This window comes from Panthera pardus, unplaced genomic scaffold (genome assembly GCF_024362965.1).
Source record: "Panthera pardus isolate Hobbes unplaced genomic scaffold, ASM2436296v1 HiC_scaffold_6, whole genome shotgun sequence".
NCBI classification, from domain to species: domain Eukaryota; kingdom Metazoa; phylum Chordata; class Mammalia; order Carnivora; family Felidae; genus Panthera; species Panthera pardus.
In genome coordinates, this window is record NW_026526991.1 from 50,019,285 (window position 1) to 50,039,181 (window position 19,897).

A 19,897-nucleotide genomic window follows, 5' to 3' on the forward strand; every position below is an offset into this window, starting at 1 on the left:
TCCTAAAGGGCGTCATTACTTCTACACAAATGTTTTCTCATAAAATATTTGTTAAAAAATGCCTTATAAATCCTGTCTTGGGCAATTACACCAAATCTTCACACCCTTAGAACCTCTATCAGCAAATTAAGTCTTGCTTTTCCTATTTCTCAGTAGTCCTCAGCTGCAGCTTGGCGATGACAGGTTGTGTCTGGAGTCCAGTCTAAATGTTTGGTCTCACACTGACACACTCCGTGAACGGAGTGGCAGACAGTGGTCACGAGAATTAGAATATGTGTGAGGATCATAGTTACTCTCAACATCTTTGAGAAGGAAACTAAAAACGACGGGTTATAATAAGCTGTGGATGAGTCAACAAGATTGCCGGTAAGTACCTGAAAAAGACGTCCTGGTCACATTTTGAGACCTCCGAGAACACTGTGTTCTAAAATGCTCTAAAGATTTGGGAGATGCCTAACAGCTGCCAAGTGTGAGGGGGAAAAAATCAGTATACTGATTCAATACTAGCTGATTCAAGATATCGTGTGCTGTCTAAATAATGGCCTGACCATGTTAAACAATTTCAATCAATTGCATCCAAAGAAAAAGAAAGGTAATAGCTAAATAATCAAACAAGTAGGATCTATGAAATGTATTTGTGACGGACTTACAAAATCAGTTGAAATGAAGAGGAAAGTACACAGTATGTGTGTACTTTAATCAAGTTGATTCTAGTAATATAAAGTAGTGGGGTATTTGTTTGTGGAGTTGACCCCATTGTTGTTGTTGTTGTTTTTAATGAATTTCCCAGGTAGAAGTATATGGCAGGAAACTTGTGACTTATGATTTATTAAGAATCAGAAGAACTGGGGGCACCTGGGTGGCTCAGTCGGTTAAGTGCCGACTCCGGCTCAGGTCATGATCTCGCAGTTCATGAGTTTGAACCCCACTGGGCTCTGAGCTGACAGCTCAGACCCTGGAGCCTGCCTCGGATCTTGTGTCTCCTCTCTCTCTCTTCCCCTTCCCCGCTCACGGTCTGTCTGTCTGTCTGTCTGTCTCTCTCTCTCTCTCTCTCAAAAATAAAAAAAGTAAACATAAAAAAATTTAAGAATCAGAAGAATCTGCAAACAGCAGTGTTTATTTTGGGGGGTGGAGATTTTACACAGAAGAAAGGTAAGAATCAAGGAGATGAGAAAAAGTAGCAGGATAAGGTAATTTGTACCATACTGTCACTGACAGTGATCCTAAAATATTTACATTCATTTTGTTTTTAAAAAGGGGGGTGGCACCTGGGTGGTTCATTCGGTTAGGCGTCTGACTTCAGCTCAGGTCATGATCTCAGCGTTCGTGAGGTCGAGCCCCGTGTCAGGCTCTGTGCTGATAGCTCGCAGCCTGGAGCCTACTTCCGATTCCGTCTCCCTCTCTCTCTGCCTCTCCCCCACTCACTCTGTCTCTCCCTCTCTCAAAAAAAAAATAAAAATAAATTAAAAATAAAATATTTAAACACAAGTATGACAAAGATACCACTCTGCTCCCTGGAGGAACCTGTCTTAACTGCCTCCAGTTTCTGCATCCTTTTGGTCACTGTGGTTGTAGATACACTGGCTGCACCTCAGCGGGGCATGGGTGAGGGCAGAGAAGAAGGGGTGGTTGAAACGGTAGACTCTAGATTTGCCTCCTATCATAAAACATAACTGCATAGAAATGGTCTTCGTTAATGGGATTTTCCCCCTGTAATCAGGATTACGTTTTCTATCCGTGGAAAAGAGGCATAGTAAAAAAGTAAAGAGTAGAAAGACTATTCAGCCAGGGTGAGAAGCCTTGGATTCTTTCTAGTTCTTTGCAACTTAGTAGCTGAGTGACTTTGATGAAAAATGCTCTGAGAACCAGGTTCCTTATCAGGAACAAAAACCCATAAGGGAGTCATTCCAGTGATGCATTGTGTGTGAAAGTGCTTTATAAACACACACACACACACACACACACACTCTCTCTCTCTCTCTCTCTCTCTCTCTCTCTCTCTCTCTCTCAAGAAAACTAATATTTGAAAGAAACCCTAAAATAAAAATTATCATTTTAAGGGAATAATCAACCTTAAATCCAGCAAGCACATGTTTTCATATTGAGGGTATTTTTAAGAAAAGAGGAGTACACTTCATCAGCTGTTTTCCAGATCACTTTGGAGCTTAATCAGATATGTGTATTATACCATTTTGCCTGCTTGTATCTCTACAGTTCCCACATGGTGACCCTCAAAGAGCATGCTGTTAAGTTTGCGCTGGCGAGACAGCTGGGCCATCGTAATTGTCGCAGTTGATTATGGGATTCCAAAGACACATACTTCTATTAAACTGGTGGCTGAGAAAGGCAGGTTACTCTGCCCAGTGGTAGCTTATGTTAGGAGACCGTGGTCTTGCCCACTTGAGACCTTTGTCCGACAGGCCAGTAAGTTTTGGGATAGAAAAACTTGCCTGCTGGAAGCTGTTCTGCGAGCATTAGAGTCCAGGATGTGAGGCTAGGTTCGAATTAGGTGAAGGGCTTAGGATAAGAAGGCAGAGCTGGGAATGGCTCCCAGGGAAATCTCTGAGGACCAGAGAGGCCAAAAATGGAAGAAGGTAGACACAAGTGGCAGATTCCTTCATTTCCTAGAAAAGGGTCAGTCCGGGGTGCCTCTATTTCTGTAAGATTCCTGGAGCTGAGCCTGAGCTGTTTAATAGGATATATGTGGATTGGCAGCCATAATTTCCAAAGAGAAAAAAAAAAATCCCCTAATTTGAGCCTCCAGGAACCTTTCAAAGGGCTCCAGGATAGGGTTTTTTTCTCCTGCCAGAAAAGTAGATATTTTAGTAGTTCTGAGGATCTTTCTTAGGACCAGAAGACAGAGCTTTTAAAAAGCAATTGAGCATTCTAGTAAAAGAGGAAATATTTGATCACTTTAGCCTTAAGGAAGAAGCAAATTAGATCTGAGTAAGCATAACAGGAGGGGGCAAGAGATTCCTGTATGATTCTGAGTTTTATTTGAATAGACATTAATAAAATGGGCTGGAGTGGTGATACTCCCCAGGCAAGATTTGCTATTTGACAGCTGCATATTCCGAGTACCTAGATTGCAAGAAAGCTGTTAGTTTTGGGGAAGGATCTTTGAAAGACCTAACTATAAATATTTATCTCACTTTCGCTAATAACCCAATTCTCTAGCACTAAGGTACATTTCTATCAAAGCAAAAAAAAAAAAAAAAAAATCAAGAAGGCTAACATATTACTAGGGATGACCTAATAAAGATGAAAATGAGATGGGTTGAAATGCAAAAACAGATTTATGCTAATTGAAACAGTTATAAAAATTTGATTCTGCAATACAATCCATTTAATGTACTTTCCTATTGATTAGTAGTAGCTGACTGCTTTAGCTAGACCATCTTTGGTCAGGGAATTCTGTTCTTTTCAAAAACCTTTAAAGTAGATGCTTACGATATTCAGTTATTTTTCACACAGATATTATTTTTCTATTGGACCCCAAATAGCATATGCTTTTCAATATTGGCAGATTGAAATTGTTTGACTTAATCTGGAATTTATGAATGAAGAGGAGAAAGTTTTATCGCTAAATTTGGAATATTGGATGTTATTTTAGAAACCAGCTTGAAAGGTTTTTTTTTACAGCCTTAGAGTAGAGAATAAGACCATTTGAATAATTCATATAGTCCTAGAAATATTAATCAAATAGTTTGGACAGTGATATATCTTTTCATTTTGACTAACTGCTAATTTTTTTAAGTTCCTGACCAACTGTGATTTTTTTTTTGGGGGGGGGGGGGCTCTGAATGTTTGTGTTAACTCCTATGGGAGATTCTTGGGTTTTGATTAAAATTCCATGCCAAATGTTAGTTTGTATTGACTCAATGGTGAGTAGGCCGGTGCAAACAGATGAAGAAATGTGCCCCTCCTTCCTGTCATTTTGTGAATGGATTGTGAGGGGTTTGTTAATTTCCTCTTCACTCCACTGGAGCAGATACTCATGAATATCTGCAGTGTCGCAAGACTGTTTTATTTGCATAATGAGAAGAATGGCTTGGTGGAGAGTTGTTTGGGAAATAGGATGATAAAGTACATTAAAAATAGAAATACTTGGCCTTGTTTGCATTTATTCCTGGTATCTTTAGAAACAGTCTTCATTGTGTTGCTCTCCAGCCAAGTTTTTTTTTTTTTTTTTTTTTTTTTTTTTTTGGAAAGGGTAATTAAGGGGGCTGGGACTCCATCTGCCTGATGGCCCCCTTGCCTGAGCCCTTTCCCTTAGCCCTTGCTGCATTTCTTCTCCAAAGCTAGACTGCCTTGCCCCCACAGATTTGCAAAGTGCCAAATAGGTCTTTCTGACTCTGTTATAGGGCTCTTTCCCTCCTGTTTTCTACTGAATCCCGAAGATAAACTGCCTCCCTCCTTTGCCTTCCATTCTTGTTAAGAAAACATGGTATATGATACATGCATTTCTTTGTAAAGTGAGAGTGCGAGCATCTCAGTAACATTTCTAGTGAAATGAGACACATAAAGCACCCTGACTTCATGCTGAGACGGAAGGGAGCGGGGGTAGCTGAATCGGCTGGAATACATAGCCCTTTGCCTAAAACTGAATGCATCGCTCAGTGCTTAGTATTAGATTTATGGAATGGCTCCTCTCCCAGCCTTATCCCTGCTTTCCACAATTTGGTGCTTTGTTGCTATCGAAACAGCCTTACTTTCTAAGCTATTGTGATTGTGCAGGGGGAGGAGGCTGGGGCGGGCGGGCAGGGCTAGTAGTAGTGAATGACACAGCTTTGCCAGATGACACGGAGCGGACCTCTGCATCAGCCAAGAGGAATTAAGCTTTGTCACTCCCCACTGGGACTACCTTTCTCCTGGTATGTGCACAAGGAATTCATATGCTGCTGCTGCAGCCACCAGAGCAGAGCCCTGAGTACACTTTGCCACAGAAGGCAGTGAGCAAGAATGATAGCTGTCTCTTTTAAATGCCGTTGTCAGATTCTGAGGCGACTTGCAAAAGGTACCGTGATTTCCTTGTTATTCGCTCAGCCAGTCTGGTGCAGCAGCCTGTAAACACAGTGTAACGGTTTTTACTTTCAAATAGGACTGCCTTTACAATTTATTGTCAGGCAACAAAGAACTCAGTGAGATATGTACAGACATATAGGTACAGGTGGAGTCGGCTTTGCTTTTCATCCTTACGTCCCGGTCGTGTTCATGCTGAAATTAGGGGGAGAAAATGTAGCTTGTGCGATTGCCTTTCCTTTTCGTAACGACTTCTTCGTTCGTTGCTGAAAAGAAAATGTGTTTGGGTCCGGTGCTGAAGTTAATATGAGAAACCGTCATTTTGCATACTGATTAACTGGTCAAGAGGAATCAAGTGTGTGTTACCGTCCTTTGCATGATACATGTACTAAATGCAGCTGGCAGCTTCAGGACGCGCACAGCTGGTGAATCTACAGAACCGTTGTTTATTCTATTAATTTCTAACATCTCATGAGCTTTCTCCAAGGACAGCTTTCTGGTTTTTTCCCTACGTGTTAGAATTGCATGTTCAGAAATGTAGGTAATTTGAAATGCTCGGGTCCTGTGTGATATTTGAAGAAGTTTATTTGCAAGTAAAAACCGTTGCTCTGTATCTTATCGTCAAGAATTACTGGCTTGAGATTGTCTTTCTTAGAACTCTAAGATATCAATCACATCTCTCTGTAATATTCACATTATGCTTTTCTTTGAAATCACTCTATGCCATCTGATTTTACTTTGTGTGCATTCTGTCCCAAAGTTAGTGAATCGTTGCTTTAAAATTCTGTCCTGGCTACGTACAGATAGACATGTGAGCCCTTTTGCTTTCTTTCCTTGAGATAGAACATTCTTTAGTGATAATTTATTATTAAAAAAAGAACACTTTACCATTTGTGTACCTGCAAATGTCTTTCTTTTTTAGCCTGTAATATAGACTACTGTCAAGTAATTAATGGGTGTAATTATGCACTAGAAGCTCTGAACCTATAAATATGTTAATGGATGCTATTTCTATCAGTTTAGCTTGACATATCAGAGTTCTTTGATCACCAGCAGTGCAGCTAAAAATGCAATTAATATTTTATTTGGCAGAAGAATGAGCACAAAGCAAATAGTGAGAAATAGATCTTGAGTCAATAATAGGAAAGAGAATAAATACTGTAGCCCAACTTACTGAATGCATTTGCAAGTTGTTTGGATAACAGAACAAGTCTTTTTAAAAGGTACTTTGGGGAAAATATAGGAAAGACTATCCATTTTAAATGAGGCTGTTAGCACAAGATGGTAAATTCTGTTTTGACTTTATCCTCTGCAATTGGTATAAACATAGAATTTCTGTTTGTGAATCACTATTAAAAAATATCCTTTATGTTATGGTTTTGGCTAAGACTTTTAAAGACAGGACTCTTAACCTAAAAAGTTCTTTTCTTAACTGATTTTAGCATCTTCTTGTCTCGATGTTGAGAAGTTGATGCTCCTCTTATGTTATAATCATGAAGCAATCATTTTTAGTCATGTGTATCAGAACTTCTTTTTTAAATCCTACCTACTGGAACCAGAGTGAACCCAAGCAATGTTGTTACAAACATTTTGTTTTTTGTTTTTAACTATTACCAGTTTTTGGAGTCTTCTGGAAGCATTGGTCCCCTGCAGTGGAAGGAGATTTAAATGTTTACTAAGAGAGTTGTGAAAAATCTTGATAAATGAGTTAAGTATTGATACCTTCTCTGTAGTTGCCATTTCACTTTTCCCCCCCAAAATCTTTACATCTGCTGTTTTCTGTTTGGTACTTAGCTTAGCTGCCAATTAATGACTCAAATAAAATCTATATGTAGAAAGTTTGCCATAATTTGACTTCTCTTGTGTCTGACTGCATGTGAATCATTGGCAGGGATGTGAAACATTGTGTCTGAGTAGTGCAGCACCTTACCTTGTGGTCCACTCCCAGCTCTGTCAACCAGGTTCAAGGCTCACCAATACTACTGTTCATTGAGTTCTTTGAACCCCACCCCTCTCTGTGGTGCTGTTGTTCTTAGACTGTAATAATAAAACCAAGAAATACAAGTTAAGCGGGAGACAGGAAACCACCAAAATCCTAGAGGGCAAAACAGGTAATTACAATCTTAATGCTCCTTCTTTGTTTTTGGTTTCTTTTTTTTTGGGGGGGGGGGGGGGCGCGAGGGAGGGGATGATGGGTGGATTTGCACCAGGATGAAGTTCCTTTCTTTCTTGTCTCATCCTCCTCACCACACAGTTTCCGCACCCTCACTTGCACCCCCCAAACACACGTATTTTTTTGTACTCACTGAGCGGCAACTACTATACCTTCCCCAGATATTTAGCACAGCGCCCTGCATGTGGTAGGCTCAGGGTAATTGTTTGGTAAAATGAACAGGATTTGCATAGTTGGAATTGGTAGGACTGTTGAATTCTCCGGGAGCTCTTAGCAAATGCTCCAAGTTCTTAACTAGACCCCCGGTGGCTAGAACCTTATCCAGACCTTGGGCCGAGGGGAGGGGAGATGTGCTTCATGTCTCCGAAACTGCCTTGCTATTATATGTGCTTGATGTCTTCCCGAAATCATAGGGCAATTGCACTGTCTTTTTAAGTCTCTTAAGGAGAAAAGAGTGCAAGTAAAGGAAAACATTTTCTACACATACCTACACTCTTAGTAGTTTGTTTGGGTCGTTAGGTTCTTCATCCGTCTCTCTCTTGTCCATTTAACAGTTAAACTATTGAGTACCTACTGTGTGTTCCAGGCACTACCATTTTTTGCACTAGAATCCTGGGCTGGGCTTTTTATAGGCATGTCAAGCATTTTTTAATCAATGTGTTTTTAACAGTAAATAAATGGTTCTTTATCTGAGAATAATTTTAAATTTTTTTAAATGTTTATTTAATTTTTGAGAGGGAGAGACAGAGTGTGAGGGGGAAGGGGCAGAGAGAGAGCGAGGGAGACCCAGAATCCGAAGCAGGCTCCAGGCTCTGAGCCGTCAGCACAGAGCCGGAGGCGGGGCTCGAACTCACGAACAGTGGGATCATGACCCGAGCTGAAGTGGGCTGCTTAACCGACTGAGCCACCCAGGTGCCCCTATCTGAGAATAATTTTAAAGGATCATCCCACACAGAAGTGTGGCCCACAGTATTGCAGCAGAATGTGTTTTAGGTGAACCTAACACTTGTCAGATTTGGGAATCGAGTGTTTTTCTTATTAAGGCTTCAGGGGACTGTTTCAATTTGTTTGCCTTATTGGTCCTCTACCAAGGTAGAGCCAGAAGAAAATAACCTTCACCCGAAAGGCCTGTCCCTACCAGTAGGAAAGGCCTGTCCCTACCAGTATGAGGGGAACTTTGGGCCAACAATAGACCAAACACCATCAGAAACATTCTTTTACCCCTGGTATTGAAATCTAGAGAAGAGAGGCTGTCTTCTGCCCCTGCTCCTTTCCCCGTCCTTCATAATGAGACTGCCTGTGATTACCTGGCCTTGGAGCCAAAGTCAAAAATAACATTGTCTCAGCTTTCTTGCCACATCTGTTGAAGGAGTTTTTTTGAGCGAGTAAAGCAAGACTCTTGGCCCGCTTGACCACCACTACCTCTGCGAGTCCTGCCTTCTCTGCCTGGGGCTACGGTACCTCAAGAGAAGTGAACAGACTCTCTGAGAAGGGAATGTATTTTCACAGCTTCGACAGGCTTTGTTCGTTCTCTCTTGTCAGGATTTCGCCATTTCTTTTTCCTTGAGACTGGTTGGCCTCTTGCGCGTAGCGTCGTTGTCCGTGGTGATAACTGGGTGTGACTTGACTTCTTTCTCAGATGCCACCGCTTGGGGTCCACAGGTCTGAACTGTCATACCCCATTGGCAATGGCATTTTCCTCTCCCAGGCTTTACTCTGTCTACCAAAGTCAACATCAGCCAATAAGTATTTACTGACGTTCCACGGGGAGCCTGGCCCCCGGCACCTTTTATCTTTTGTCGCCACTCATTTTAATCTTCCTGTCTTCTCTCTACTGCCTCAAAACTTGGGTCCAAACATCTCTGCTTTCGTTTTACTTTCAATTCCCAAATCGTAGCTGGCCTAAGTGTCATTTTGTTTTCTACTTGCCTTCCCTTCCTCTCTCTTCCCAAGCACACATATGGCCTGAATTAGAATTAACTATCTCGGCCCCTGTCCCGTTAGCTTACTATACAGGCAGCCCTGTTGACCTGCATCTCAATGAGGTGTCTGAGTGAGGCGTTCGTGGCTGGCATCCAACCGCTCCCTGCTGGGCTTCTTTTCTTTCTGTCTGCCCCTTTCTCCTTCCTGATCTCCCTCCTCCAAACCTTGCCACCCTTTCTCTTCTTCCTCTTGAGCATGCCTGGGCATTACTGTATCCGCTGGCACTGAGCAGGACTAACAGACTTTGTTCCGATCACATCCACATTCTCTTCCCTTCAGTCTTTGCTCCTTACCCTTCCCCCAATCACAGACTCGTCATGCTTGAAACGGAAGGTCAGACATTAATCTAGGACCTGTCTCCTGAGAGAACTGCAACTCAACTATCTTGGACAGCCAGCAATCTCATTCTTAATTCTCCCCAACAAGAACAATCTCACAACGTGTCTGATAATCTTCCAAAGGATTATTCAAGTGACCTCCGAGTCCCTCTAAACTCTGAGGTTCTTTGATTGACACTCATCCAATGTTTAATTTTTTTCTACTCAGAAATTCATTTCCTAGGTGCAATCTCAACCCACTGCAACAATACACTTAATCTTTTTTGTCTTAACGGAGGAGGAAAAATACTTCTTAGCCCTTCGCTTTCTGCTACATTCTTTTAATCCAAGGAACTCTGTATCAGTCATTGAGCTCGTGTCATTGTTCTGCACATGATTGTTCCTCTTCTGATAGCCTCAAATTTTCTGTTTAGGTCCCTCCTCACTTCCCCATCTGTCTGCATCTGGTCTCCCGGGTCCTCCAGCGTTCCTTTCTAATGGCTCCTTATCCACTCTGTGATGTGATTCAGAATTGATTATCATCTAGGTTGAGAATGTCCTCTCTCTGCTGGACCCCATTCTCCCATCTCCCCATCCTCATTCCTTTTGCTAACCCTCGCTGGTCTCCTCTGTCAGACCCTGCCATCTGGAACAGTTTGACTGTATCTCTCCACCTCATTAACTTTCCATCCCTTTTCAAACCTCACCTGAAACATATCCTTTCTCCTTTGCCTCTACCGCTTAATTTCATCCTACCAAAACCAGCTTATCATTCCAGCCTATAACCTTTTTAAAATACCATGCACTTAAATGTTGTCTCAGAAAATAAGATTGATTGGATTGGATTGGAGTTTGTGCTGTTGTCAGGGCATGGACATATTTCTGTCATAAATACGGAGAGTTGAGAATTCTGCAACCAGATCTCGGGCATGTCTTGCTGTTCTCCCCCAAGTACTACTGATGGTGGGGACAGCGATGGAGTTCCTGCTGTGCTCCTAGTCCAGTGCTCTGGAGGGTTTACAGTGAGTGACTTGGACCATATTACTCCTAGTGGGTCTGAAGGTTTTCTTTTGTAAACTGGCTAGACTTCTCATAGCTACAGGTTTATTTCTCCCCTCCCCACCCCCCATCTTCTGCATAGGACTTGCATACTAGAAATGCTTTATCTCCTTGCAAGAGGCACCTGTCCTACTGAGGGCCTATTTGGCTGTCCCTCACATAACCTCCTATGAACAAGAAGGAGTCCATACCCTTCTGATGTAACTGTGGCTGATCAGGAAGGAAAAGCTGGTTTGTTACTGGGAAAAGGAAGGCCAATTTAGGATGGTCATTCTAATGTGTTAACTTGGGCATTTGGGGAAAATGAGCCCCAGTGTTTCATTTTTGCCACATTTTCTAGAATAGGAGAAGGGAATGGGGACTGTATACCTGTCCACCTAGAATATTAGAATCAACCAAGGCAGTGTATCTCTAATTCCTTAGCATTCCACACAGTATTGGGGGAAATAGAATTGACTTGAAAGTGAGAAGATATGTGATCCTGTCCCAGCTTTTCTTTTTTTGACCTGTGTGACAGGGGGAAAAAAAAGAAGAAGAACTGAACCTCCTCCTTGAATCTCAGTTTCCCCATCTATAAATTAAAAGCCATGTTTATGCTCATGTTAGCAATAGCAAAATAGTTTAATTTTAATTTAGTATTGCAGTTGATTTATTCAAGTTTTTTGTCTTAGTAAAGCCCACTTGTTCTGGCAGAAAACATATTTTTAGTAATTTCCCACCATTCGAGAGAAGGCAATATATGGTATTCTGAAAACTTGTAGGAATATAGGGAGCAATCAATGTTTAGATCCTTCTCTCTCTTTTTCTTTCTTATATTAAGTCTCTTGGCACTATTTTGTACATATGCATGAGAGTTGTGCATTGAACTAAATATTAATAATCTATGCATTATGAATCTACAGAAGAAAATTTTCTGCACAGTTTCTTTTGTAATTACTTTATTAAAGTTCCAATACCACATATATTCGAAACAAAAGCAATGAACCAGATGTTTATTACAATTAGCTTCTTGAAGGATGTTGCTTCACCTTTCAAAGGGGAAGAGACACTTTGACCTTGCCATTACAAAAGCAGTAAAAACAAAAATGGTCTCATATTTCTCAGTCAGTGGTGACCACCTAAGTTCAGACGAAGCTTTGGAACAATTAGAAAGTGGCAAAAAGCTTCTCATTAATAATTCAAACTCAGTTATTAAAAAGCACAATAATTGAAATTTGTACCACCAAATTCTGTTTGATTTTCAAAACAAAACTGAATTTGTTTCAAGAAAAGTTCGAATCTAATGTCACGTCACTAACAGTATGTTGCCAGTGTTACATTGGAAACCTTGGAGAGGGGACAACTTGATTACAACTTATTCTGTGTGCTTTTTAATAAGACTTGAAGTTTTATTGTAGGTGCAATACATGCTTTCCCCCTACATTTTCTTCTTAAAATTCTACCCATTTGTGCATGTCAGCACACAGTTGTTGTAGGAAAATTTATTGTCGATAGTATTCTGTTATGTGGATTTCCATAATTAGCATGTCTCCCTAATTTGTTTTCAGACTTTCATTCTAAGAAGTGGTGGTGTTGAGTATCTTCAAAGAATTTCTATTGTGTTCTAAAGTGTTGCCTTAGTGTATTTTGACTTTCAAGTCTCGTGATAGATATTTCCTGAGAAATGTGTTTAGGATACATAGCCATTTTGTCCAAGGCTTACAAAGGTGGCAGAAAGAAAAACAATGAGGGAAGGAGCATTGGATGCCATAATATCCAAAAAACAAAGCAAGGACAGTATTTCAAAAAGGGGACAGAGAGCAGCCTTCAGTGAGAAAGAGAGGGAAAGAAACAGCCATTTGCTTTTGTAAGTGGGTCATTGCTGACCTCTGAGAGAACAGTTTCAGCAGAATAGTGATGTCCACAGGCAGATGATAAGGCTGTGAGCACAGAGTCCTCTTCTAAGGTGGACAGTAGAGGTGAGGCCAGCTGGGCAGTAGCCCCTGGGAGTGGAGGGTGGGGCCACAGGGAATGGGGAAGGGTATTATGGGATAGGAGAGATCTGAGCATATTTTCTTTACTTCTCCAGGAAAGAGCCAGCAGAGAGATGAACTTCAAGATGCAAAGAAGAGAAGGGATGATTTCTGGGAGCCAGGCAAGGCAGGGCGAGAGGGAGAGAACAGAATGCAGATAGAGGATACAGATGGTTGCTAGCCTGGGCAAACAGAGGGACGTTCTGTCACAGAGATGGGAAGGCATAGGAAGAAAGATTTTTGAGGTGGGCATTAGGGAAATTAACCTAACCTGACTATCTTAGTAAATTAGAAGGAGATTCTAAAACCTCATATTCTTATGAGCTCCTCATCCAGGGGTTTCTACATTTGTCTCTGCATTGGAATCACCCTGGGGAGCTTAAAAAAAAAAATAGTGACACCTGCATCACTATGCAGAGATTGTGATTTAATTGACTGGGGTGTGGTCTATGCTTTAGAATTTTACAAAAAGTCCCCGGTGATTGTATTGTGCAGATGAGTTTGGGAGCCAGGGACCTAACCATTTAGGCAGCTTCATAGAGATACCACGCTAGTCCTTTGGAATCAGACATGTTTTGGCCAGAGACAAGCCCAGGAATTTTATTCAACTGCTGGAGAAGTTGAGCAGATTAGCCTTCCTGTGACTTGGAAGGCAGAGCCCATCTGAAAGTGGAAATGGAGCCAAAAGAAAGAGACACCATGTCCCGGTGGCATTACTTGAGCCTCTGGTCAAGAACTACCTTAAGTGAGCTTGAGCTCCCCCCTAGGCTTCTTCAGTTATATTAGCTAATAATTTTCCCCAACATCTAAACTAAACTAGAGACGGGTTTTCTGTCAGTTGCAATCAAAAGAAACCTGATATGGATTATCACACGTTTGAGTATATACATTTTGGTAAGATTTTTTAAAATGTAGCTAAAATGACAATTGACTCAACTACTTTTGGACTCCTGGATCACTCATATTCTGCAGAACACCATCATAGTCTCAGCAAATCTTGGCCCCCCCCAGCTCTGCGTTGAGTAATGAGCACCACCACCAACTTACGATTTTCACTTGGCCATTTTGTTTAGTGAACCACTGATCGAGTGAACCCACCGCTGCCCCCTTGGGAGTCCACATCATCATAAACTAGACGGAATGTCCAGACAGGGATGGAAAAGCAGTGTTTTGTTTCCATGTTATTTTCCTGCCCTTACTATTCTAGGACCTGAGGGCCAGTTGACTCCTCCCGACCTCTCTCTCCCTGCTAAGCAAAAGGTGACTGTTTAACAAGAGCGGACTTTAAAAAGCAGGGTTGTAAACTGTGTTGCTTTGGCTCTGTGGAGTGCACTGGTTTTCTGGGCGTGATCAGCTCTTCTCCCTGATCCCTCTTCCCTTTTGTTACCTTTCTCCTTCCAAGTTCGATGGACATTAACCTGCTTATGATAAAGGGTTTTATCCTCATTGGTATCTTGCAGGATGTCTTTCGCCCCGTCCCCCAGTTACAGGTAGCTGTCTGCTGAAGCCAGCTTGTACTGGCGTAAGAACCTACAGCCAAATTTTTAAGAGTTTTGTGGGCTGGTTGTAAAACACATCTATTATTAAACATTGTTTTATATCAACGTATAGTGAAATAAATTGTATTAAAAACGAATGTAATAAATACTGAAAATTCATCACTCTCCAATTATTACCTACGTGTTGCTTCACTAGATTTGATTACTTGTCCTCTTAACGTATGGTGTAGCAGTGTGGCCAAAATATCATACGATGGTGTGCTGCTGCACGTCAACTTGAAACTGGCTGTGGTTTGAGTGTTTACATGAGGGAAATTGGCAAAGCCTGAACCCCAGAAAGCCAGGGGTTAAACACTTGCCAACGCACCATCGAATAGATACCTCTGGTCTCTCTGTTCATAAAACCTCTGTAGATGTTTTTCATTATGCTGTCTAAATGGGGATAGTGATTGATTATATGTCAATCTGTATGCAACCATCAGACTATGAATTCTATGAGGTTAATATATATGCTTTACTTATCATTATATCACCAGCAAGTACCCACACTATTTGGTGCAGAGAAAACCATATTGAATGGATAGGGTTAGTTTCTAATGATCTCCTGGATTAATCAATCTCCCATGTTTATTTGGACTTAGAATGTTTCAGGTAACTCCTTTCATTTCACCAGAGCTCTTGACTTTTAAAGTATTTTTCACATTTTCATATTACATCAGGAAGTAAGCCCCAGGACTATTCCAAGGAGGTGCAACATCCTCTCTCACCTGCTCATTTCCCAATTTCCTTTTTAACTGGAGGGGTGTTCCATGCCCTCCTTCTTTTCCTCCTCCTCCCGAAGCCCTCTTAGAGCAGTCTAGGGAAGATACTGGCAGGAGTCCAGGAATAGCACCCGGGAGCTGGAGGCTGAAGGACAAGACTGTTGTTAAATTCTGCATGACAGAATTCCCAGTTGAATTCAGTCTGGGGAATATCTAGGACCCCACAGAGTTTCTGATTGAATTGAGTCTTTCCCATTCTCTAAAGCTAGGTGACCTCATAAAGATCAAAAATGAATTTCATTTATTGCCTTTGTTTTCTAAATGGTTTGTTAGTAAATTTGGTTCATAAACTGAAGATTTAGTTATAAAGTCTCAGAATCAAGACAGTTTCCAAGAGTATTAATTGCTAACGATATTCTTATGTAGATGATATTTGTTTTAAATGTAAGCCTCCCAAATGTTAAATTCTATATAAGAATTAGGGGCTCAAGGCACACTGACCAAAAAATTTTTCCCTCAGCTGCATCCCAAATGTCAGCATGAAACTAAACAGTTCCAAAAATGGGAGGAATGATATCAAGAGACCAGAGATTTTCAGAAATTTCTGAAAGATGGAAAGTGGATAAACTAAAGCAGACATTGCCGTCCAGAGCAAATATAAGAACAGTAGAAGGGGGAGGTCATACTTCCTGGCAATGGAGCACAGACAGGCTCCAACCTTGTGTTGGTTTGGGACATTAGGAAAAAGAAGGGGGTTGGAAAATAGGGTGATTGTTTGAAGGATGGAGCAGCTGGGAAATTATAACATGATCGATGTAAATTCCTGAAATTAAAGAATATTTTCAGATTGAAAGGGCCCATTGAGCCCTAAGCAGCATGACTGAGAAAAGATCTAGACAAATTCTCACGAAATTCTAGGACATTATGAAAAAGAAAAGATCCTAAGAGCTTGTCATGATAAATAAAAACAGACTTCCTATAAAAGAATAAGAATCAATTTGGTATCAGACTTTTTAAGACACTAGATCCTATCCCTTTTGCACTGCTGGGGGAATGCAAGCTGGTGCAGCCACTCTGGAAAACAGTATGGAGGTTCCTCAAAAAATTAAAAATAGAACTACCCTATGACCCAGCAATTGCACTACTAGGTATTTATCCAAGGGATACAGGTATGCTGTTTCGAAGGGGCACATGCACCCCCATGTTTATAGCAGCATTATCAACAATAGCCAAAATATGGAAAGAGCCCAAATGTCCATCGATGGATGAATGGATAAAGAAGATGTGGTATATATATAATGGAGTATTACTGGACAATCAAAAAGAATGAAACCTTGCCATTTACAACTACGTGGATGGAACTGAAGGGTATGATGCAAGCGAAATGAGTCAGAGAAAGACAAATATCATATGACTTCACTCATATGAAGACTTTAAGACACAGAAGAGATGAACACAAGGGAAGGGAAGCAAAAATAATATAAAAACAGGGAGGGGAACAAAACAGAAGAGACTCTTACATATAGAGAACAAACAGGTTTACCGGAGGGGTTGTGGGAGGGGGGATGGGCTAAATAGGTAAGGGGCACTAAGGAATCTACCCCTGAAATCATTGTTGCACCATGGATGTAAATTTTAAAAAAGAGAAAAAAAAAGACACTAGATCCTAGAAAAAAAGCATACTTCGATGCTTTCAAAGTTCTGCTTTTAAACCTTTGTGCCTTTAAATCAAAGGTGAGCATAAAATAAAGACATCTTTAGGCATATAATGATTCAGTTTATATCCAACATACACTTTTAGAAAAAAACTACCTGAGGATATACTTAAGCAAATAATATATGTATATACATATACATGCCATTTACATGTATATACATATATACATACATATATATGTATATATATATATACATATATATATGTGTGTATATATATATATACACACACACATGTGCCTGGGTGGCTCAGTCAGTTAAGCATCTGACTTCTGATTTCAGCTCAGGTCATGATCTCTCCATTCATGAGACTGGGCCCTGCATCAGGCTCTGTGCTGACATCGTGGAGCCTGCTTGGGATTCTCTCTTTCTCTGTCTCTCAGCCCCACCCCCACTAGCACTCTGTCTCTCTCAAAATAAATAACAACAACAAATTATACACACACACACACACACACACACACACACATATATATACACATAATCTAGATGAGAGGAGAAGTGTGAAATTCAACAAGCAATGGATGTAAGAGAGCAGTGAAAAGATATCCCAGAATGGTAGTTATGTAGTGGGAGAACAGTCGATCCAAATTAGAACATATGACCAGAGTCAGAAGAATATCTTCCAAAGAACATGGATGTCTTACAACAATTAATGAATAAATTGGATATATTAATAATGAAGTAGAGATGTAAGTACTCTTTTGCCAACAAGAAAAAGAAAGGCAGTCAGAAACCTTAAGAAGTATTAAAGCTGGACAAAAAAGTAAAAATTAAATATAAAGCAATATAAAATGTATCATGTTTTTGAACAGTTGTTCGAGAATGAACTTGACCTTTATTCTTGGAAAATTCTCGGGGTGCCTGGGTGGCTCAGTCAGTTAAGCATCTGACTTCGGCTCAGGTCATGATCTCATGGTTCTTGAGTTTGAGCCCCTCATACATAGGTCTCTGTTCTGACAGCCTGGAGCCTGTTTCAGATTCTGTGTGTCTCCCTCTCTGTCTCTCTCTCTGTCTCTCTCTGTCTCTCTCTCTCTCTCGCTGCCCCTCCCCAACTCATGCTCTGTGTCTTTCTCTCAAAAAAAAAATTATATTTGGAAAATTCTCCATTGAGTAGCACAGATCTAGTGACATAGAATTGCCTCTCCTGCTTTAGGAATTCTATCACATTATTTTATTTTGCAATGAATAATATTTATATAATCATAATTTTGTAGTTGTCATTTATTGGATTTTTCATTTTTATAGTCTATCTGTACAGAGAAAGCATAAAACTAAATTATAATTAGAGAAGAGAATGCACATGTTATAAACTTTTATAATATAAATATAACTACATACCTGATAAGCTTGGAGGCTTTATGGAGGAAAGTATTGGGCTACTAATGTCCTCAATTTTTGTGTAATATATTTTAAGGTACTATGTGAAGTTGACACATTAGAAGAAAACACCACAGTTAAAAAGACTGATACTATCAAATGTTGGCCTGGATACTGAAACTTTTATACGCTCTCATGGAAGTATTATTTGGAACTACTACTTTTGGAAAACTGTTATTGATACGTAACATATACATATCATATGACTCAGCTTTATAGCCAACAAAAATGCATAGTACATGACCCAAAAGATTTGTACAAGAATGGTCGTTGCAACACTATTCCTACTAACATGAGACTGGAAACAACACAAGTATCCCTTAACAAGTGAATGGATATAAATACGTAATGGCATTTAATGGCATACTGTGTGGAATTAAAAAGAGCATGCAATAAAATAGATGAATATCACAAACATAATGTTGAATGAAAGTAGCTAAATATAAAAAAGTATACGATTGATTGGTTAAAAAGTTCAAAAACGTTCATCAAGTGGAGACAGGCAGGAGATTTATGGGATGCTGGCACTGGTCTGTTTTTCTGAGCTGTGGTTCCACGAGTGTGTTTATTATTTTGTGAAGACTCATCTAGCTCTTCCTTTTGATTGGCGCACTTTCTGTGTATGCACTATATTCCAATAAAAAGCTTATCTAAAAAACTAAAGTGTTAAGTACATTATTTACATTTCATAAGCATGACTTATCAAAGAACTAATGATAACTACCAAAATAGAGAGGAGGAGAAAGAAAAGTGAAGACTGACGGGGCGCCTGGGTGGCTCAGTCGGTTGAGCGTCTGACTTCGGCTCAGGTCATGATCTCACGGTCCGTGGGTTCGAGCCCCACGTCGGGCTCTGTGCTGACAGCTCAGAGCCTGGACCCCGTTTCAGATTCTGTGTCTCCCTCTCTCTCTGACCCTCCCCCATTCATGCTCTGTCTCTCTCTGTCTCAAAAATAAATAAATGTTAAAAAAAAAAAAAACTTAAAAAAAAAGTGAAGACTGTCTAAGTGAAACAAATATCCCTCTTTCATAGACGACATTGACCAATACTGCTCAAAATTGACAAGAGAAGAAATGATAACATTTATTTTGGCATTTTCAGAAATTTGGAGACTGAAACTGTAAAAAAAAAAGAAATGTTCCCTATTGAGGCATAGGAATGAGAGTGAGAAATAAGGAAGGAAGCTTTTACTTTTCATCTTTTACTTTTCTTCACCATTAACATTAAAAAGAGGAAGACAAAACAAAACTAATATTAACATTGTTTATAATAACACTGCCATTTATTTCATGCTTACCATTACTGAAATACTGAAGCAGATGTTCCACTTAACTTATTTCAATTACATTTTCACACTTGATGTTCTTCACCACATTTATTAGGGTGAATTTATTAACCCAGTTATAATGATACAGGCTAAACACCAAAATACCCAATTATAATACAAAAGACATAAAACATTCAGAAAGAAAAATGTTCAGCTACTGAAAATATGTTTGTTATATTAAGGCACATTTGCATTTGAGCTCCCTAGCAGTCAAGGAGAAAAAAATAAGTTTTTATTGTGTTTATAAATCTCACTTCCCATTAAAAACTTTTGAGAGATAATCAGTACTTGGCAACAAATTCTAGCAAAAATGTACATTTTAAATGTTTATTTAACATATATTAGATACTGGGGCATCTGGATGGCTCAGCCGGTTAAGCGTCCCACTCTTGGTTTTGGGTCAGGTCATGATCTCACAGTTCGTGAGTTCGAGGCCTGAATCAGGCTCCGTGCTGTCAGTATGGAGACTGCTTCGGATTCTCTCTCTCTCTCTCTCCCTCTCTCTCTGGCCCTCCCCTGCTTGTACTCTCTCTCAAAATAAATAAGTAAACTTAAAAAAAAATTTAAATATATATTAGATACTATAATTATGTTATGGCAAAAAGAGAGGAGTTACTTTAAAAACTCATTCCTGGGGCGCCTGGGTGG

The 19,897-nt window shown here is 40.1% G+C and overlaps 1 protein-coding gene and 1 non-coding gene across 17 annotated transcripts in view; both read left to right on the forward strand.

Annotated features, from left to right (window-relative positions):
* The window catches only part of GRIP1 (glutamate receptor interacting protein 1), a 682,822-nt gene that overhangs the window by 404,755 nt on the left and 258,170 nt on the right, over positions 1 to 19,897 (forward strand). Inside the window, exon 1 of one of the 16 annotated variants that reach the window (XM_019455026.2) lies at positions 4,823 to 5,017. The exons of the other annotated variants lie outside the window; for them this stretch is intronic. Within the exon in view, the coding sequence (XP_019310571.2) occupies positions 4,963 to 5,017 (55 nt within the window). The 5' untranslated portion in view covers positions 4,823 to 4,962. Of the gene's footprint in view, positions 1 to 4,822; positions 5,018 to 19,897 lie in introns of those variants that run through there. 16 annotated transcript variants of the gene reach the window in all.
* Positions 18,690 to 18,774, forward strand: TRNAR-UCG (transfer RNA arginine (anticodon UCG)). The gene has a single exon. It is a non-coding gene; the product is annotated as a tRNA-Arg (tRNA).